At 56.4% G+C, this 21,419-nt stretch overlaps 1 protein-coding gene across 1 annotated transcript; it reads left to right on the plus strand.

Moving 5' to 3' along the window:
* Nucleotides 1-1,779: 1,779 nt before the first annotated feature.
* ACE (angiotensin I converting enzyme) lies at nucleotides 1,780-18,194 on the plus strand. The gene is made up of 25 exons (XM_014889467.2): nucleotides 1,780-1,989; nucleotides 4,814-4,981; nucleotides 6,139-6,226; nucleotides 6,441-6,584; nucleotides 6,836-7,027; nucleotides 7,172-7,269; nucleotides 7,816-7,988; nucleotides 8,332-8,555; nucleotides 9,893-10,037; nucleotides 10,356-10,454; nucleotides 10,658-10,780; nucleotides 11,288-11,499; nucleotides 11,995-12,131; nucleotides 12,418-12,576; nucleotides 12,982-13,069; nucleotides 13,275-13,418; nucleotides 13,653-13,844; nucleotides 14,193-14,290; nucleotides 14,576-14,748; nucleotides 15,180-15,403; nucleotides 15,630-15,774; nucleotides 15,982-16,080; nucleotides 16,479-16,601; nucleotides 17,148-17,335; nucleotides 17,578-18,194. The coding sequence occupies exons 1-25, from the start codon at nucleotides 1,780-1,782 to the stop codon at nucleotides 17,763-17,765; spliced, it is 3,834 nt and encodes a 1,277-aa protein (XP_014744953.1). The 3' UTR covers nucleotides 17,766-18,194.
* The last annotated feature ends 3,225 nt before the right edge of the window (nucleotides 18,195-21,419 follow it).

The following is a 21,419-nucleotide window of genomic DNA, read 5'->3' on the forward strand; positions in this document are numbered from 1 at the left end:
AGATGCAGCCTCCGAGAGGAACTACTTCTCCTGCACAAAGTCCAGCAGCAGCAGCAGCCCCTCTGGCACCAACCTTGGAAGATGCTCTTGTGTAAAAGGATGGAGCGCTGCCCTTCTCCTGCAGGATCATCCATTGGACACATCAGCCTTGGAAAAGGCCTCCTGTGCTGGCATTTCTGGATACCAGTGACATTGCACAGATTGTTTCAGCCCCACTGTTCTCCTGAAACTCCCACTGGTGCCAGAGGCTGCACCACAACCCAGAGCTGGGAAAACCCTCCCTACAGCTGAGAACAGAGGGTGAAGTGGGGCAGGAAATCTCCATTCACTGACTTGGTCTCCACCCAAATTGGACCAAAAGCAACCATTTTTTTCCAACTTCCGAGTAAACTGTACTTTCCAGAGAACTGTGGCTGGTGGGGAAAGGGGTCAGCAAGGGGGGCTGGAGACAGATGCTGACTTTGCCTACAGCTCTACAATGTCCAGGCTCGCAGGTGGTGCTGCTGCACTACTTCCATGGAGACTCCACCATGGGCTTGGGGTCAGGTGGATGAAGAGTTTTCATGTGCCCACATCAGCCTGTGCAGGTGGAGGGTGCTGGAACAGTGTGAAGTTGGGATTTTTGGAGTGAGGATTAATAGAAATCAGAGGGTTGAAGTCTTTTTTGGTTTTTTGGTTTTTTTTTTTTTTTAAATGGCTGTACACACACCATCATGGCCCCAGTGCTGACAGGAGGACTTGTCCCTTTTTGAGTGGCCATGTCGTCTCCATGGAGTCACCCCATTGACTCACTCCAAGGGGCCATGATGGTGTCCAGCTCTCTACAGCTCCCAGCAGAGACAAAAGGTCAAGGGATTTCCCTCTGTTCCCCCCCCAAAAAGGTCTCTCTTGGCAGGTGTCCACTGTGTGCCTGTGGGGTGGTTGCTCCAACAAGGACTAATGAGGTCAGTCAGCCCAGGGCCAAAGTTCAGCCCAGCAACCATCCCAGGGCTGAGGCCAGACCCTGGGGAAAAGGGATTTAGTTGATTAAATACAATACAAAACAAAGGAATTATCGAGCCCACCAACATGGGTCTGGTTTTCATTTTGAAGGAACTTTTTGTTACTTGTTTGTCATCAGCCTAATTCCTCCAAGTCCAACACACTTGGTGTGATGTGATTTACTTCACAGCCAGGAGAAATACTCCGTTTCCTTGGAAAATGAGGTTATGCCGGGAAGGGGGTCACTTTGGCAGGAAGCAGCGTGAGACAGACCTTGGCTATGTCCCACAGGAACAGTTTCCCTCCTGCGCTTGCCCTCGTGGCCCACGCAGGTGGTCGGGGTGTTGCCGAGGGGATGTGGGCGCGGGGCCGTGTCCTGCTAAGGATCAGCTGAGCTGGATCCCCCTGCGCCAAGTTGGGAGGGGACTGGGACTCCGCAGGGATGGAGCACCCACCCCATCCACCTTAGCCTTTCTCTTCCTTCTGCCTTTTCCTGGATTCTCCTCCATCTCCTTCCCTCCCTCCTGTCCCAGCCCCTTCCCTTTCCCCTTCCCCTCCGGCAGTGCCAGGAGCCAAAAGGACTTCGCACCCCAAGGCAGCGCTCGCTGCCCGCTCCTTCCCGCAAGCCTTGGAGCCGCCGAAGGGAGAACAGAATACTCCGGTCTTATCTGCGAGGGGAGGCAGGCTCGGTGGGCAGGGTTTGTGCGAAAGCTGCTGGCTTATAAGCAGCCGGCAGCGGAGGCAAAGCTGTGTCGGGAGGCACCGAGCGGGCCCGCTCCGTGCCGCGCTCCCGCCGCGATGCCCGCGGTGCTGGGGCTGCTGCTCGGGCTCAGCCTGGCAGGTGCCCTTCGGCCCGGCCTCGAGCCCCCCGAGTTCAACAACACCGAGCAAGGGGCCATCGCGTTCGCCGAGTGCTACAACAGCACGGCCGAGCTCGTCTTCTTCGACAGCGTCTTGGCCAGCTGGAATTACAACACCAACCTGACGGCCGAAAACGCTGATCTGCAGGTGGGTGGCGGGACGGCGGCGATGCCACCACGGGGGTGTCCCCAGCACCGGGGACTGGCGGGGGCTGGGTCACGGTGAAGGCACTTGGTGTGGTTCCCTTTCTCCCTGCGGGCTTCTGTCTCCACACCTCGGGGTGGCAAACCAGGGCTGGGACTTGTAGTCCGGGAGCTGCAGGGTTTGCCCCAAATTGGTTTTCAGAGAGACTCTGCCCCAGAATGACAGCTCTGGTCCCAGAGCAGAGTCAAGGTTATTTTTAGAGGTGATTCCGTCCTCCCAGCACCTTCCACTTTCCTTTTCCCCCTCCCAGAACTGGGCCAGGTGTCAATTGTCCCTGTCCCCGTCCCTGCCTGGTGTCACCACATCTCAGTGCTGAGGGTTTTCGTTTGGGGCAGATACCAGGAGCCCAAAGTGCACAAGCAGCTGAGTGGCATCGGGACTGAGGTTGCCACCTCTTGTCACTGTGTCCCCAGCCCACGGGGACAGACAGTGGTGGGAAAGCGGTCCAGGCTTAGGGAATTAGACATCAGCCCAGGTACGTGCGGGAAGAGCCTCTGCGGGGGAAGGCTGTGTGCATCCCACAGGCATGTGTGTGCTCTCCCAGGGGTCTGCATGTGTCTGGGCTCTATTTAGTGCTGCGGGGAGCTGGAGCAGCCCCGGGTCTGCTCTCGGCTGGGTGAGCTGCAGCACAGCCCAGGCCAGGGGTGGTCGTGCTGCGCTGGTTTCCCCGGCCCCAGCCGTGCTCGGGGAGTTGCCGCTGGCCCCAGCATGGGGTCATGGACGAGTCACTGCAGGCAGCTCGGGCTACATCTGCCGGTCCTATGGCTACAGGTGCACAAGGGGCAGTGCAGCCCAAACGCGACCACGGTGTGTTTGGCGATCCCAGTATCACACAGGGGATGCCACACAGAGCCCTGAACCCTCCAGATCCCGTGGGGATTGGAGCAGAGTGTGCCCTGTGCAGGAAGGAAACACATCTTTCTGCGTCGGGGAAAGATCCCTGCCAGCTCTGGCCACTGCCAATTTGGCAGGACACTCGAGGGCCCAGGTGTCCCTTCAGCCTTTTTTTATCGAGCTGATGTGATGTCTGGGCAGGGGCCCAGCTCTAGCTGCAGATGTGGTGGGGCTGGGGACCTTGGGGCAGAGCAGGAAAGTCCCAACTACACTGGGTCCAAAATTAGGGTCAGGAAAGCACCTTGCATGGACTTTTCTCAAAAGGCGTTTCCAGACCAGCTTTCCCCCCTTTATGTGCTATTAAATGTGTGAGGATCATGTCCAGGAGCTCCCTGCAATGTCAAGGCTCCTAAGCCAGCCCAGGTAGAGGAGGGAATCTGAACCCCTGAGATCAGTCCATGATGGGGCAGCAGGGAGGGGGGGTAGGATGGGGAGTCACTGACTGCTAAAGGAACAGCAGCTGGCCAACAGGACCCAAAAGGCTGGATTTGGGGGATCTGGGAGAGCACTGGGCCAGGCAAATCATACACATCCATGACACAAGACGGGCTTAGTCAGACCACCAGGACATGGGCAGCTCTGGAGCCTGCCACGAAAGGGGACCCTGTGACAAAGGGACATGAGAGGCAGAAGGTAAAAGGCAGGGGCAGGGATGGACAGAAGGATGCTGGACAGACAGATAGATGTACCATCTTTCACAAGCTGGGATTCTGGGCAAGAGGCTGGCAGAGGAGCTTGGGGGCTGCTCATGTTTGGGTACAGAATTACTGCAGATGCCTGGGCTAAGGAACCCCAGGATCCAGAGCTGCATCCTGAGCCTTCACTGTGCACCCACGAGCAGGGAGGACTGGGGTGGAGGTTTTTTTGGGAGGCTTGGAGGCTGTGGATGTCAAGGGACTTCTGAGCCCCTCACAGGGGCATCCCCTCCAGAGAGAGATCCTAGATGTGGAGATGAAGGGCCAGGACTGGTGGGCATGGCCACGGCAAGCAGCACCGCTGGCCTCAAGTCACTCCACCAGAGCTGTCAGGAGAGTTTAGGGTATTGTCAGGTACAATTTGCCTGACCAAACACAGGTGCCTGTTCAAGGAGAAGACAAAACACAGATGAACTCTGCTTTCTCCAGCTCCTCCAGCTCTGTACGGGGTCTGGGAAGTGACAAAGGCATCTCCTGTTTAGAGGGGTGATGCAAGAGCAGGGTTGTCTGTGGGGCTGGCACGTCCTGGCATGTTGGGGGGTTGGGGCCAGTGGACACCAGTGATGCTGTGGGCACTGGGATGTCCAAGGGAAGCGGTGGGAGCAGTGCTGGGTAGCCAGGGGCACCTGGCACTTCTGGCGTTCCCACTCCCATGTCCCACAGCTGCAGGGTGTCTGCCCTGGGTAGCCTCCAACTCTGCCACAGCACAACTCCCTTCCTTCCCTGCTGCCTGCTGAGGAATGTGAAGATTAAAATAAAACAAACCAGGCGTGTTGGAGCCAGGCTAAAAATGCCACAAGTCACAGCTAATGAGCTCCATAAATCACACCAGGACAGCACATGGACACTGACCAGGCACTCTGCACCATCTCACTCCACGTGTGCCAGGGCAGGACACTCTTAAAAGATCAGAGCTTCCCAAAAATACTGCTGTCATGGATCAGGCTGGGATACAACCTGCAATGTACCCCATCCCAAAACCAGGGCCACAGCTCCAGCTGCCTAAATAACACTCCACTGCCAGCCCATGGCCCCAGCAAGGGAGATTGGGACTGGCAGGAATTGTCCTGTCACCTCTGACTCCCACAAACCCTCATGGCTTTGCCCCAAACCATCGCCTGGGTGGTGGCGTGTCCCAGGGCTGGTCCTGAGCCCCCATGTCCCCTCTCACCATGCAGGTCCAGGCATCACTGGAGGAGCAGAACTTCACGGAGCTGTGGGGGAAGAAAGCCAAGGAACTCTATGGCGACAAGTGGAATAACTTCAGTGACCCCCAGCTGAGGAAAATCATTGGATCCATCCAGACCTTGGGACCCTCCAACCTGCCCCTGGAGGAGAGAGAGCAGGTAGGCGAGGTGGCAGTGAAGCCCTGGGCATGGCTGGGGTGCTGTGAAATGCCTTAGAGGGATTTTTCACAAGAATCCAGACTCTGCTGCTGACCTGATGCGTTTTGGAGGGTGTCACTGGCCTCTACACCGTGATTGAGGAGGAGATGGGGTGCTATCTTCAGGGGATATGGGGTGCCTTCTGGCCCTATTAGCCAGCCTTATCTGGGAGCTATCCCAGCAGGGGCTGGAGATTTCCTGCTTACACAGAGCAGTCTTGGGCATTACGTGGAGACCAGCCAGGCTGTGCCCATGGCAGTTCCATGCTAGGGACATCAGGACATCCTGAGCCTTCCCCACCACAGTCCTGAGCTTTCAGGGCAGTTTACCTGAATTTTGATTTCCATGCATGAAAATATTGCTGAGGCTGGCAGCCACTTTGCTCTACATGAGTGCAGGGACAGGCCCTTCCATCCTGATCCACAGCTCCCTGACAGCCATTCCCAGCAAAACCCTGGCAAAGCCCTGTGATGCAATCCCTTCCGGAGAGCTCTTGGCCCCCGTTCCTTCCAGGAAACCCAGCCCTGCCTTCTCCCAGATAACAGGCAGCGTCGTGTCTCCTCCCTGCCCATCAGTCATGTCTTGCCCATCCCTGGGCAGCTCTATCCCACAGCCACCATTGTCCCCATCGCCATCCCCTCTGCACAGCTGGAGCCAAGGAATGGGAGTGGAGAGATGGACAGAGCAGAGGAATTTCCTTCCCTGGGAATGGACTTCCCAGGCATGTTCCAGGAAACCTCCTGTTACTATTGTTTGCTGCTGTTGAAATTCACAGGAATAAATCCCCCTCCTCCTTCTGCTTTTCTTCTCTATGTTTTTTAACCCATTTAGAGAAACAGCCTGTGCTGTGGCCCCGCTGACAAACAGCTTTATAAACAGCCCCTCCCTGCAGCATGGCTGTACAGGGATTGCCTGTCCCAAAGAGTCCCCCTGCTCCCACCATGCCAAAACCCTGAGTGATAACACACTTATCTCACCAAAAACGCCCTGTATTAACACACCAGTCCTTCCTCACATCCACCTGGGCACACACACTCCAGAACTGGGAAGCCTGGAGATCCCTCCTGAAGGGCTGTTCCCGTCCCCTTGCAGCTCCAGCATCTTTTCCTTTCCTACAGTACAACACGATCCTGAGTGACATGGACAAAATCTACTCCACGGCCAAGGTGTGCCCATTCAACGGCACCTGCTGGGATCTGGAGCCAGGTATGGTCCCGGTCCCCTTGATCCTGCCAGCTGCTGAGCACCCCATGGCCATGACTTTGTCCTGGTCCCCACATCCCTAGTGGGTCGGGGATGTGCCACTCATGTTAATCAGGATTGTCCCAGTGTGAGGATGGGCACTCGGCTCTGCAGAGCTGTGGCGTTTGCCTCCCTCTCCTGCCGCTTTCTTATGTTCTGCTTGTCCCCTCTGTCCCAGACCTCTCGGACATCATGGCCACCTCCCGCAGCTACAAGAAGCTGCTGTACGCCTGGGAGGGCTGGCACAACGCCGCGGGGAACCCGCTGCGCCCCAAGTATGAGGAGTTTGTGAACCTGAGCAATGCTGCCTACCTGATGGACGGTACAGCCATGGGATCCCCAGCCGGGGGTGGGCAGGGACCAGGGCTGGCAATCAGGAGCGGGGCACTGGGATACCCCACTGCTCCCCCCGCCCCACATGCAGCCAGGCATCCAACTTCTATTTCCCAAGTACCAGAATTTTGGGGAAGAGGGGAAAATCCTGCTGCTAGTCCCTGGTCCTACCTTTTGGGGACGGGTGGTGGGGGCAGCCTCCGGGTCTGGAGACAAAGGTCTTCCCTGTATCCCTGGTAGGATTCAATGACACAGGCAGCTACTGGCGCTCCTGGTACAACTCAGAGTCCTTTGAGAAGGACCTGGAGCGCATCTACAGCCAGCTGGAGCCGCTCTACCTCAACCTGCACGCCTTCGTCCGGAGGAAGCTCTATGATCGCTATGGGCCCAAATACATCAACCTGAAGGGTCCCATCCCTGCTCACCTCCTGGGTAAGAGATGACACTCCCCCAGCCTGTGCCCAGGGGTGCTGGTGGTGTCAGAGGAGCACACACAAGGCCAGAGAGGTCCCAGTTTTCACTGTGTTTCTCTTCTGACCTGCCACCAGCTCTACTCCCAGTATTTTCTCTTCTCAGGGAACATGTGGGCTCAGCAGTGGAACAACATCTATGACCTGATGATCCCCTTCCCTGAGAAGCCCAACCTTGATGTCACGAGCACCATGGTGCAGCAGGTGATGGGCTGAGGGACTCACTGGGGGAGACCAGGGAGAAAAAGCAGGAGGTGTTGCCAAGGCTGGCCCACAACATTGACCCCATGGGAGTAATTTCTCATATGTGTGGAGGGGACAGCAGAAAATCCATGTCTGGGAGGGGAAGGGACAAAGAAATGATCTTACTCCATGTCTGGCAATGGCCAAAGAGGCAGCAGGTGGACAATGGGTGGACACAGTGGGCAGTGCACTGGGACTGCTGCCAGTCCTCAGGCTGGGGGCTGCATTGCTGTGTTCACACCATCACACAGCTCCAAGCACTTCCTGGGTATCTGTCCTGCTCCCTTGTCCTGCCCCTGCTGAGCTCCAGCACCATTACTCGGTGCTTTTTAGGGATGTTCACACCAGTTCTGGGGCTGGGCCTCCCCATCACAGAGAGAGGGGAAGGACCTCAGTCTCTGGGAGCAAGTCTCCTCCTTCCCACGGTCCTGGGGGAGCACTGGAGGCAATGCCCAGGGCACAGGCACCCCCTTCCCCAGCCATAACCCACTGCCTGCTGCCCACCAGGGCTGGAATGCCACCCACATGTTCCGGGTCTCGGAGGAGTTCTTCACCTCTCTGGGGCTTCTGGAGATGCCCCCTGAATTCTGGGAGAAGTCCATGCTGGAAAAGCCAACAGATGGGAGGGAGGTGGTGTGCCATGCCTCGGCCTGGGACTTCTACAACCGCAAGGACTTCAGGTCTGTGGGGACATGCAGGGACCCCGGGCTACAGGGCATGACCCTCTCCTCTCCTCTCCTCTCCTCTCCTCTCCTCTCCTCTCCTCTCCTCTCCTCTCCTCTCCTCTCCTCTCCTCTCCTCTCCTCTCCTCTGGGTACCCCCAGCCCAGCCATGAGCCCAGTATGGCACTTTCTGATGCGAGGTCCGGAGTGACAATGCTGCCCTGCCTTTCCCTCCACTTTCTCTAACCCTGTGGGGTGTTGCCACCCTCTCTGGGACTGTGGGGAGTCCTTCCCATCAAGGGGGTGCACAGGCAGCCGGGGTCCCTCCCTGGGCTCAGGCAATGCTGTTTTCACACGGCAGGATCAAGCAGTGCACATCAGTGACCATGGAGCAGCTGTTCACAGTGCACCACGAGATGGGCCACATCCAGTACTACCTGCAGTACAAGGACCAGCCCGTGCCCTTCCGCAGCGGGGCCAACCCTGGCTTCCACGAGGCCATCGGCGATGTCCTGTCCCTCTCTGTCTCCACCCCCAGCCACCTCCAGAAAATCGGTCTCCTCAGCAATGCTACTGAGGATGAAGGTACGGCGGCCACCCTGGGCAGCTGGGTGAGCTGGAGGGCTCTGGCCCTGCCTGTGCCACTGGGAAGGGTTTCAGACGTGCCAGGGGGGGTTGCAGTCTGGCCACACAGCCCAGAGCTGCCACAGCCCTTCTCATCTCCATGGGTCCATGCACAACCCCTTCTTGTGCCCATGCAGAGCCCTTCTTGTCTCCATCCTCTTCACCCCTGCGGCAGGAGGGATGCTCTCCAGAGCTTGTCTGTGCCTTTCCCTTCACCAACACAGCCCAAACTGGAAAATATTTTTGTGCTTGATTGGCTTTGACCTTTCCAGCATTTCTCCCTCCCTCCCTCCCTTGCCAAGATGCATCCAGCACTGGAGCTCCCGGCCTGGCTCTGTGGAGGTGGACCTTGCACTTCCATGCACAGTCACGAGGACAGGAGACGTGTCCGGCTGCCAGCCAGCACAGCAGGGCAGGACTTGTCACTGCAGGCACTGCCCAGCTTGTCCAGAGCCTCATCCTCCCACCCAACACCCCTCAGCCCCCAGAGCAAAGCAGATGGCAGCAGAGGAGATGGAGCACTCCCAGACCTGCCCCGGGCGGCTGCTTGGCGGAGGAGGGACAGTCCTGGGATCCTCCTGCCGTGTCATTAAATACGTTTTATGACAAGAAAGACATCACAGCAGCCAAGAGCAATGGGCCAGTGCTGCATAAACACAATGAAGCAGATGGTCCCTGCCTCAAGCCATTGCTACCCGACTTGCCAGCCCTTGGCAGCCAGGCTGCCATAGTGATGGCAGCCAATAGCCCCTCGGGGCAGTGCTGCCAACCCCTCTCTGACCCCACAGCTTCAGCTGGCTCTCCAGCAGGACTTTCTCCAAACTTCCTTCCCCACATTTCTTTCAGGGGAAAAATAGAGTCACCATCCCTTGTGCTCCTCATGATACAGTGGTGACTGTCCTAGAGCTGGCTCTGGTTCTGGGTCTAAACCATCAGAGCCTTTGCAGCGGTCTGACTGCAGATCAAACTCCCCCAAACCCCCTCACCTTAAGGCCCCAGGGTAGAAGTGTGAAGAGTTACACTCACCAAAGACCTTTTAACTCTGAGACCTGGGCTAAGGGCAAGGTGACACCACACTTGTCACTACCATTGTCCCCACTCGGTAAAAGGCACAAGTTGCCCCAGGTAGCAACTGTATAGAAACTTCCTGTGTCCTACACAGCCTTCTCTAGGAACAAGGTTACTTGTTGAAATGCTGCCCTCATTTCTCATCCAGATTTGCCCACCCTCTTGCCCACTAAAATTCTGCTGCCTGTGCAGACTCCTTTCCAGCCTGGTTCAGGCTCTGTTTCTTGCAGAGAGCAATATCAACTACCTGCTGAAGATGGCCCTGGAGAAGATTGCCTTTCTGCCCTTTGGCTACCTCATCGACCAGTGGCGCTGGAATGTGTTCAGTGGCCACACGCCACCGAGCCGTTACAACTATGACTGGTGGTATCTGAGGTAGGGGACAGTCACCAAGGGTGGATGGAGGTGTGGAAGCTGGGGATGTGCAAGGAAGGGAGGCAGGAAAGAGGAAAGAAAAGTGTAAAAGTAGCTGTGGAGATGGTGGGAGAACAATGAAGAGATGGGTTGGATGGATGGATGGATGGATGGATGGATGGATGGATGGATGGATGGATGGATGGATGGATATACATGGAATCATGCTCTAATTGTGCAGATTTCTTCAGCACTGTGCCAAGCCTTCCCATTCTTTGACTAGATTCTTCTGATCCCTTATTATTCCCATGCTCATGCTGTTGTTCTGTGTTGTCACAGAACCAAATACCAGGGTATCTGCGCTCCAGTCCCAAGGAACGAAAGCAACTTTGACCCTGGAGCAAAGTACCACATCCCAGGGAACACTCCTTACATCAGGTAGAGGAAGTGTTGGCAAGGGGACCATGGTTTGGGATGCAGTGGAGGGGGGATCACCTCTGAGGGCAGGGACTGTCATGTGCTGCTCCTGCTCAAGACACGGAGCTCTCCCAACACTCGGGACCACAAATTGTGGGGTTGAGCTCTTGGACTTGTCTGCTTCCCCCTGTCCCAGTTCTGACCTTCATGGGCTTCCTTGGCAGGTACTTTGTGAGCTTCATCCTCCAGTTCCAGTTTCACAAGGCACTGTGCGAGGCAGCCAACCACACCGGTTCCCTGCACACCTGTGACATCTACAGGTCCAAAGAGGCTGGAGCCAAACTCAGGTGGGGACAGAGGAGGGTCAGGAAAATCACCATGGGCAGATGTGTGCGTGGAAGCTGATGGTGTGCAAAGGAAGAAAAGAAGAAAGGAAGGAACCAAAAGTGAACTGGAGAAATAGCTTTGCAGATGGATGGATGGATGGATGGATGGATGGATGGATGGATGGATGGATGGATGGATGGATGGATGGAAATACATGGAAGCACTGAGGTGGGATGAGTGGTCCTCACCAGAGTATTGCTATTGTCCCAGCCATGAGTTCCCACCCAGACAAGAGGTCACTAAAGCACAGTTAGCTCCTGTTGATTTCCTGGGTGTTAAATGAGTGTGTGACAGGGAGTCTCAGTTCCCACATGCAGGACAGGCAGTGGCTTTTGAGGCAGTTCTCAGGTTCATGTCCTACCCAAGAACAGGGCCTTCAACCCTTAAGCTGCTGGGATGCTATCACTGCTTCTCTCCCATCCATCTCCTGGCCTCATGCTGGCTCTTGCTGTTCTGCTCCTCCACAGGGAAGTGTTGAAAGCTGGATCCTCGCAGTCGTGGCAGGATATCCTCTTGAATCTCACTGGCACAAGTCAGATGGACGCTGGTCCCCTTCTGGAGTATTTCAGCCCTGTCACCAAATGGCTTCAGGAGCAGAACAACAAGACCAATGAGGTTCTGGGCTGGCCTGAGTTTGACTGGCGTCCCCCTGTCCCTGAAGGCTACCCTGAAGGCATTGGTAAGGCTGCAGCTCCATCCCAGGGCTGGGAGGGTCAGGAAGGGGTCCCAGGGGACATCACTCATGCACAGGCAGAAGCAGAGGGAGGTCTCTGCTGTGGGTGGGGTGGTCCCCATACCAGGAAATAGAAGTAGCCAGCTCCAGTGAAGTCCCACGGGGTGCTGATTCCCAGGAGGCAGGTGCCATTGTCTGAAGCTGTGCACTAATGTCATTTATCAGGGTGTGACGAGTTTCTCTTCTCACTTGTATCCTTTGTGCTCATGTGGGAGAGTCTAGGGCATGCAGCTTGTCCTGTTATCCCATCCTCTGTCCAATGGGACGCCCCAGCAGGGCACCTCTTCCCCTCTTTCCTAGCTCAGCCTGCTCCCAACTTGTGGCCTCCATCAATGGACCTGCAGTTCTGAGAAAAGCTTAACTATGGCTTCTCCATGGGATAGTGTGCTTGCAACTCTCCTGACATTTCTTCTCTCTTCCCCCATTTATTTCCTTCTCTAGACAAAATAGCAGATGAGGCACAAGCTAAAGAGTTCTTGTCCGAGTACAACAGCACTGCTGAGGAAGTGTGGAAAGCCTACACCGAGGCATCCTGGGCCTACAACACCAACATCACCGACCACAACAAGGAGGTCATGGTATGGGAATGACCCTGGGGCTGTGCAGGGTCAGCCAACAGCCAGGGAAGGCAGCTGGTACCCAGGGCATATTCCACAGAGGCTCTGAAAACTAGGGTGACCTCTGCCCCTCGTAAAGGGATAACATTCTCACCCAGGAGGTGCCTTTTCCTTGCAAACCCTCGTCATCCAATGAGGCACCCACAGAGGCAGCTGTGGGGAGGCTGTCAGTCATGGCATGTCAGGTGGTGTTTCTAGTGGTGGCCTCTGTCTTCTGCCCAGAGTAACTTTTCTTCTCTCATCGTAGCTGGAGAAGAACTTGGCCATGTCCAAGCACACCCTGGAGTACGGCATGAGGGCCAGGCAGTTTGACCCCTCTGATTTCCAGGACCAAAGTGTCACCCGCATCCTCAAGAAGCTGAGTGTCATTGAGAGGGCAGCCCTACCTGAGGATGAGCTGAAGGAGGTGAGTGGCAAGGGGACAGAGCAAAGGAGGGTGTCCCTTGCCATCACCCTGTGTCAAGACACAAGCTTCTCTTTAAATTTAAGAAATGCCACTGGGCAGCCACATATGCCTTGAAAAAGGTGATATCTTGGGACCTTCTACACAAAGCCAAAATCCTCATCTTCAGGGTTTCCCACCCAAAGATTGCCTATCCCAGGATCAGTGGGGCCTGGATGTTTGGGTGACAAAGGCACGTTGCTTGTTGGGCCCAGGCCCTCTTGTATTGACTCCATGTTGCCTCTGTTGGGATGACACTTGATCTTGGAAGGGACCAGAGTAAAACACCCAGAAACCTCGATGGGCTGGGACATCCTCCAATATCAGGAGCAAGGATAACCAGTTGACATACTCGGATTTCCTTTGCAGTATAACACCCTCCTCTCAGATATGGAGACCACGTACAGCGTGGCCAAGGTCTGCAGAGAGAACGGAACCTGTCACCCACTGGATCCTGGTAAGATCTAGCAGAGTGTCCTGCGGGGCATCAGCACTGGCCCAGAAGGGAGGGATTTTTTCAAACTGGGCCATGAAGAAAAGCCATGAAGGGTTCTTTCAGCTTCTCTGTGATGGCCCCTGAGCAACACATTGGGTATAGAACCGTTGGCCAGCCTGTTCAGCCCATCCAACAGCATCACAGTGGCTTCATTGCTCTCTCTTAGATCTCACAGACATCATGGCCACCGTTCGGGACTACGATGAGCTCCTCTTTGCCTGGAAGGGCTGGCGGGATGCTTCTGGGAAGAAGATGAGGAACAGCTACAAGCGATATGTGGAACTGAGCAACAAGGCAGCCGTGCTCAATGGTGAGTGCCCTGCTCCTCTGGTTACAGCCCACCATGGCCCTAAGCCCCTGTGAGCAGAGCACTGGGCTCTTCATCTAATGGGGGGTCAAAATCCTAAGGGTGTGGAGGTCTCACTAACTCCCAGGAGATCTATTCTCTCACGGATATGGAGGGATCTGCAGTGTCTGAACAGTAAGACAGAGTCTTGCCCAAGAAGGACAATGTCTGACAGCTTCTGCTCTTGCCCTGCCACAGGCTACAAAGACAACGGGGACTACTGGAGATCCCTGTATGAGACATCCACCTTCGAGGAAGATCTGGAGAAGCTGTATCTGCAGCTGCAGCCCCTGTACCTCAACCTGCACGCTTATGTACGCCGAGCCCTCTACAAAAAGTATGGTGCAGAGCACATAAACCTGAAGGGTCCCATCCCTGCCCATCTGCTAGGTAAGGGCCCTGCTTGAGCTATGCTGTGTCTCCCACCAGGTATGGTTGTCTCTGTGCCATGCCAAGAGTTAAGACTGGTCTCTGTTCAGCTCTGGCTGAAGGGCAAAGGTCCCCTGGGATGGGTCTGTAGAGACCAGCCTGCCCCAGAGCAGGGCAGCACGCTCAGTATGGTTTGACCTCTCTTGTGTGGATGGGCTCCTGCCTATGTTGCCCTTATGCAGCCAGGGCAGGGACCAGGTGAGGCAGGGACCAGGCAGGGTGATCCACCCGTGCAGGTAGAGGCAGTAACTGGTTGCTCTCCTCTCCCTGTCTCCCTCCTCACACTTGCCATCCTTCTGCACTTCCCAGGCAACATGTGGGCTCAGTCATGGTCCAACATTTTCGACCTGGTCATACCTTACCCAGATGCCACTAAGGTGGATGCCACCCCAGCCATGAAACAACAGGTCAGTGCTTTTCTAGGCTGCTCTGGGGAAGCTCCTTGGGACCCAGCAACCTTTGGCTATTGCCACCACCTGTTACCAAACGCTCTAATATTGCAAAACAAAAAAAAAAATAATCCATGCCTCATCTGTATTCTCCCTACCTTTATATGCCAGGACCTGGATCCAGGTGTTGCTGACTCCAGGAGATCCTCCTACCCAGAACAAGGCTGTCCTCCCACCCTTCCACAGCCCCCAGCACCCCAGCATCCCCCCTCGCTCCTCACCAGGTCTCTGCTCTTTCCCCAGGGCTGGACACCCAAGAAAATGTTTGAAGAGTCAGACCGTTTCTTTACCTCTCTGGGCCTCATCCCGATGCCACAGGAGTTCTGGGACAAGTCCATGATCGAGAAGCCGTCGGATGGGCGGGAGGTGGTGTGTCACGCCTCCGCCTGGGATTTCTACAATCGCAAGGACTTCAGGTGCCCATGGGGAGCAGCTGGTGGCCACTACTGATGTGGTGTTGGGGCAGAAAGTGCCTTCATAGAATAAGGACGTGTGGCTGATGCCACTACAGTGAATCTTGCTCTGTGGCTGTGGCACCCCAACTATGGCACTTCCCTTGGTACCCCAGATGCTGGCAGGAATCCCCATGGTGGATGGAGGGCAATCCATGCCTGCTCTGCCCTGCCCTGGAGAATGATGAACAGGGCAGGGAATGGGCGGGGTCAGCAGAGACACAGGAGGAGGAATAGACCAACCCAGTGGAGTAGGGCCAGCCTGGCCTGGCATCAGATGCGGGAGGAGGGGGCACATAGAAAGGAAAAATGGCTCGAGGCGATGTGATGGTTCCCAGAGGTTTTCATGCCACCACTGCCCTCCCTTCTCCCCTAACCTTTGTGTCCTGGTCCAGGATCAAGCAGTGCACAGTGGTGAACATGGATGACCTCATCACAGTGCACCACGAGATGGGCCACGTCCAGTATTTCCTGCAGTACAAGGAGCAGCCCGTGTCCTTCCGCGACGGGGCCAACCCTGGCTTCCACGAGGCTGTTGGGGATGTCATGGCCTTGTCTGTCTCCACCCCCAAACACCTGCATAGCATCAATCTGCTGGACCAGGTCACGGAAAACGAAGGTGAGCTGGAGGGCCACACAGCAAATGTGGGGATGCTGATGGGAACAGCTGGAAATGCAAGTGGTCAGGAGGGGCTGGGCAAGGCTGAGAGGCTCAGGGACATACATGGTAGCTTTGAATGCATGGAGGGGACACTGGGGACACCCAGTTCTGGGGCAGAATGACCCACAGAGGGAGGAGAGGTGGATTCAGCACTGTCTTGCTCACATCTTCACGCCCCGGGCAGAAAGTGATATTAACTACCTGATGAGCATCGCCCTGGACAAAATCGCCTTCCTGCCCTTCGGCTACCTCATGGACCAGTGGCGCTGGAAGGTGTTTGATGGCCGGATCAAGGAGGATGAGTACAACAAGGAGTGGTGGAACCTGAGGTAGGATTGAATTCAGAGCCCTGTCTGGGACAAGGGGCTTGGCTGTCGTCCTGCTGGGTGTTTTCTCCTTGTGGTCCAGTTGACCGCAATGGGAATGATGAGATACACAACCCCTCCCTCTGTCCTCACACCCCACTGTGTTCCTTCCCACCTTTCCCCACCTCCTCCTCCCCAGCTGGCCTGACTCTCTCTCTCTTTCTCACCCAGAATGAAGTACCAGGGCTTGTGCCCACCAGCACTGAGGTCTGAAGACGACTTTGATCCCGGGGCAAAATTTCACATCCCTGCCAACGTCCCTTACATTAGGTGAGCCAGCAGGACTGGGGCACGAGGGACACCACTTGGCCATAGCAGAGGATCCCCAGGTCAGATGCCAGTGATGACACCTTTTTCCATGGCTGGTGGTACCATCCTGCATGGGCTGGGCAGCTCCAGAGACCCTGACAGAGCTTCAGAGAAGAAATATGGATTTAGGAGAATTTCTCCCTATCCAAGGAAGATGAGCTCATCCACTCCGACAAATGCAAAGCAGCTGTGGGAGAAATGGCCTCAGCAGGTTGAGCTGGGCTGATGCAGGTGTAGCTTCAAAGCCAGTGATGCTCCTCCAGACCGGGAGGGTGCAACCAGAGAATGAGGGGAGCCACATCCTCTCTTGCACAGGCACTGGTAGGGTCCATTCCCATCTCTTCATCCCTCTCCACCAGGTACTTTGTCAGCTTTGTGATCCAGTTCCAGTTCCACCAGGCACTCTGTGATGCAGCTGGACACAAGGGTCCCCTGCACACCTGTGACATCTACCAGTCCAAGGAGGCAGGGAAGCTCTTGGGGTAGGTGTGTGGGCAGGGTAAAGCCAAGGCATCTACATCCCCAAATACCTTAAAGCCAGCCCAGCAGGACAGGAGGCAACACAGCCCCTGGTGATCCCTCCCATCGCATACCTGGGGCAGGGACACCCTGGGCTGGGCGCTGGGGCTGTGATTGCAAAAGCAGCCACTAGATGGTAGCTAGGCCCCTGGCACGGGGAAGGCTCCCTCCTCCTCCTCCTCCTCCTCCTCCTCCTCCTCCTCCTCCCAGCCCACAGTTCCTTAGGGAAAACAACCCCCTTGCTTCAAGAAAAGCACCTGCAAAATTAACCCTTTCACCGAGGGACTGCTCTGCATCAGGCTGAATTCACTGGAGGGTTTTAATCCGTGCAAACCCCTCTTCCCCCCAGGATAAGCGTCCTTCCCTGTGCTCCAGGCTGGCAGCCCTGTGGTTCTGGGGGTTCAGACTGTACCCAGGGATGCTGATACCAAGAGCCCCAAGGGAAAGGGAGGGTCTGGCAGCCAAAAGGGAGATGGGGAACACACTGGAGCTGATTTCTCCTACCACAGGGATGCTCTGAAGCTTGGTTTCAGCAAGCCGTGGCCCGAAGCCATGCAGCTCATCACAGGGCAGCCCAACATGTCAGCAGAGGCCCTGATGAGCTACTTCGAGCCACTCATGACGTGGCTGGAGAACGAGAACAAGAAGAACAGGGAGGTCCTGGGCTGGCCCGAGTACAGCTGGACTCCTTACACAGGTATGCAGGGCTCAGCCAAGCAGGTCCATGACTAGCCAGGGCTCAGCCCTCACCAGGGTCAGAATGAAATGGGGCACTCTTGTTGCCCCTTGGCCATCCCAAAAACCACAGGGGGTTTGGATGCTTCTCCTCGATTCCTTGTGGAGCTGAGGCCAAAGGGCATCCAAGAGCCCAGCAAGGGTGACCCAGCAGAGCCCAGAGCCCCCAGCAACAGCCATGTCTCTCATTTCTCTCTTTTCCAGCCCAAGATGACTCCAGCAAAACTGATTTCCTGGGAATGTCCCTGACCAAAAGTCAAGCCACAGCAGGTAGCTGGGTCCTGCTTGCCCTGGCACTCATCTTCCTGATCACCACCATCTTCCTGGGTGTCAAGTTCTTCTCAGCCAGGAGAAAGGCCTTCAAATCCAGCTCAGAAATGGAACTGAAATAAGGCAGCCACAAGCAGGGCAACATAGACAGGGTGCAAGCATGGGCACTTGGCCAGGCTGGCAGCCGTGTCATGGGCACACTTGCCAAGGAAGCCATGGGTTTCCACAACCCAGGATTCCTCTCTCCTATCAGGTCAGACATTCCTTTCCACTATGCAAGAGCCAGAGCAGAGAAGAGCTATTTATTGGTCAATGTCTGAATCAGGGGACAGAGAAGTTGAGGCTCCGGCAGGCACGGAGCTGCCCCTGTGCCCAGGGCCCGAGCTGGTCCAGCCGGGTCACCCACCAGCCAATTCTGACCTGTGGGCAAAGCCACAGACACTCCTGTGACAGAGGGCAGTCTGGGGAGGGATGGAGCACATTCTGGTTTGCCTGCTTCCAGGCTGTCTGCTTGCATGGATGAAAAATAAACCTATGTCTTGTCACCCTTCGAGCAGCAGCTCAGCTTCTTCTTGCAGGTGGGCTGGGGCCTCAGTGGAACAAGCAGGAGAGCTGCCACCTCAACCCAGTGCAAACACAAATCCCTGGGGACCAGCCTGGCTTTGGGGCAACATAACTGCAGCAGCCAGCTTCCCCCCTCCTCATCTGAAAGATCAGCATCCCTTTGCAGCATCTCCATCCTCCCTGGAATCACGGCTCCCATCAGAGCTGACAGCTCGTGGGTTCACAGTGCTGCACACGCCTAAGGGAGGGGCTGAATCAGGGCAGGAACCCCCAAAGTCCAGACGTGAACTGTGTGAAGGGCTGGGGGGGCCACCAAGCCAGGCTGGGACCAGGCTGGAGCTCACGACCGCTGTGACTCCAGCACTCAATGACACACTTACGTAAGAGCCGGGGAGGGGGGTCCAAGGTCAGCGATCGCCTCCTGCCCTCCAGCTCCTGATTATCTTGGGATCAGCCGTGCTTGAGCCCCCCCCCACCCCCGTCCTCCCCGTCCCCGGCCTCGTCTTTCTACTGCTTCTGTAAATAAAACTTCGTATTTGTTCTGCAGTGATTAGGTGCAAAACTAATCCCAGGCTGGGGATTATTGCAGCCTTAAAGAGCTGTGATCTGCTGCAGCCGAAGCAGCAGGGGAAATGAGGGCTGTGGATGATCGCCCCGTCCCTCTCCCGTCCGACGGCCGCTGCCCTCGGTCGTGTCTTCCTCCGGGAGGCTCGGGAGCAGCTCAGTGCACCTGGCAGACGAGCAGAAGGCAGGTGTCAGCCCGCCCACGCTCACTCTTTGTTTGCTCTGCATCCTCCCGGAGCACAGGAGCCCAGGGGAGGTGGCACCCGACCTTTGCGGGTCCCCGGAGCCCCCGGCGCTCACACGGTGTCCTTCCCTCACCACATCCTGCTGCATCTGCTTTCTATCCCGGCACACCAGGCTCCCTCCTCTCCCCCCTTGCCGGCACTGCGTTGCTCATGGAGCACAGACCTGGCACGGTGAGAGCTGAGTTGGAAGCCAAGTGTATTTTCAGCCTGGGAAATCAGGCTGGTGCAGGTGTGCACCATCCAGCTCAGCCCCTCACTGGTAATTTTGAGCTCCTTGGCTCCTTTCTGCCCTATTAGTGGAGGAAAAGAGGTCTCCAAGATCATCAAGATCCTGCAAGTTTCATGAAAATTGCTTTCTGGAGAAGAGGATTAAAAAAATATATATAATAAAAAGGAGCCACACTGAACACCGTCACTCAGGGACTGCAACATATGCTCAGCCCTAGTTAGACATCAGAGAATCTATCTAGGAGCTGAGTCTGTCCTGCCATGGACACGAGGGTGGATGATGGGTGCACTGAGCTGTGCCCAGAGGCAGACAGACAGACAGACAGACAGACAGACAACCCAGGCCAGCAGCCATGCAGAAGACAGAGGCAGACACCAGGCTCCTTCAGCACAGGTCCAAGCTGTGTGCAGCAGGTGGGATTGGACACCAGCCAACTTCCACACGGGGCCAAGGTCCACACAGCAGATGGGATGGGGTTGTGCCTTCAGCACAGGTGCAAAGTCCACCCAGGAGATGGGGCTGGACACGAGGGTACGGCCAGTCCAGCCCAGGGGGAGGCTGAAGGTCCCACCTTGAGCTCAGGTGGAGCTTCTTGGCTGACATGGGGGTCCTGGCTGAAACTTTGGAGGGCAGCGAGGGCCGGCTGGCGCCCCGAGGGCTCTGCCAAGCCGGCAGCGGTGTTTTACAAGACAGCTCTAAACCGAGGATGATTTCCCTTCCCCGTTGTGATAACATCTGGAGAGATTTTGCTGCCTTCTGGCTTCTGCATCATGCTTGCAGCTGAAATTAGGAAGCTCAGCGAAATCACTCCCTGAGGAGAAAAAAGAAATGCAAAAGCAGAAAAAAAGAGAGGAGATTCCCCCTCAATTCACAGAACTCCTAGAGGGGAGCTCAGGAGGCAGCAGGTACTGAGGCTTGGGGGGCTGCTTTGCACCTCCCTGCCTGTACCTGGAGCTTCCAGAGAGATTTGCTTTAAAATCACATTAATTCAAAGCAAGAAACACTCTGGCTTCCCTTCACCAGCACAAGGACCCTTTGGGCATCAGAGAAGCCCATTTTTCATTTTCTTAGGTCCATTATTCCTCACAGGAAGGTGGCTGGGGGTTCCCACACCCCACAGCCCCTTGGTGCTGGTGGGGCCTGGCCAAGCCAGGTCTATTCTTAGCCCCGGGTGGCCAGGCAGGAGCAGACAGGGTGCACAGGGCTGCGTTCCTCACATTCCCCTTCCCCGGGGACAAGGAGCGCCTGGAAATGCGCAGCCACAGCTCGGCAGCAGCCGGGGGCCATCAGAAGGGGCCACCCCGGGCAGAGAGAGGGGCGAGGTGGCGTTGGGGGGGTCTCAGGGGACAGCAGGATTGTGGAAGGGATGCAGTGATCTGCAGTAGGGACTGGGAAAACTCCATCCCTGCAGCTCCCTGCCCTTGGCTTCAGCCCTGCGAGCTCCATCCTTCCCCTCACTGTTCAAGCAGGGGCGTAACGGTGAACTTGGGGGTGAGGGGAAAGACCCCATATTGCCCCCCCCAAAAGCAAGTTCGGACTGCCCCCAGCCCCATGGCTCAGCTAGAATTCCCTGCCAAGGGGGACAGGGCCAGATCCAAAGCAAAGGACACCTCTACCTCCCAATGTCCATCCTTGATGGAGGGGTGTCATCCGTGCTGGATGGGGCTGGATGCACGGGGCACTCAGTGGGGTGCCATCCTCACCAGGGGATTCATCCAGGGGTGCCATCCTGGGCTGGCCATGCATCCCCAGCCCCACAGAGTCCCTGCCCTGCATGGCAACATTGCCCTGCCTCGGGGTGCCTCAGCAGCAGGACCCCAAAGCAGGTTCTGCCCATGTCCCACTGCTGCTGAGGTCCCCACACCTCAGGGCTCCCCCCTGGGCTGACACTGTCCCGCTGGGGCACCCCAGGTGACAGGGAGAGAATTGTCCCACACCAAAAGTGCTGGGAACTTGGCACTTGGCTCCTCCACCCCCTTGGCCAGGAGAGTTTCCAGTCAGACAGACGGACTGCAGCTGCTGCCAGCACCCCCTTCCCACAGCAGCATCCCGCCTGTCCCTGCCCTTCCCTGCAGCATCACGAGCTCCTGCAGCCTGCAGGCCCCATCCATCCTCCTGGCAGGTGAGTCACGAGCCTGCCCCGTGCCTCAGTTTCCCCTGCTGTGCAGTAAGGA

The sequence above is a fragment of the Sturnus vulgaris genome, chromosome 27 (assembly GCF_052056855.1).
Source record: "Sturnus vulgaris isolate bStuVul1 chromosome 27, bStuVul1.hap1, whole genome shotgun sequence".
In the NCBI taxonomy this organism is placed as follows: Eukaryota; Metazoa; Chordata; class Aves; order Passeriformes; family Sturnidae; genus Sturnus; species Sturnus vulgaris.

Coding starts and splice junctions, on each gene's coding strand:
- ACE (XM_014889467.2), top strand. CDS start 1,780: ATGCCCGCGGTGCTGGGGCTGCTGCTCGGGCTCAGCCTGGCAGGTGCC. Junction 15,404..15,629: donor CCAGGTCACGGAAAACGAAG/GTGAGCTGGAGG, acceptor CGCCCCGGGCAG/AAAGTGATATTAACTACCTG. Junction 16,081..16,478: donor GCCAACGTCCCTTACATTAG/GTGAGCCAGCAG, acceptor CCTCTCCACCAG/GTACTTTGTCAGCTTTGTGA.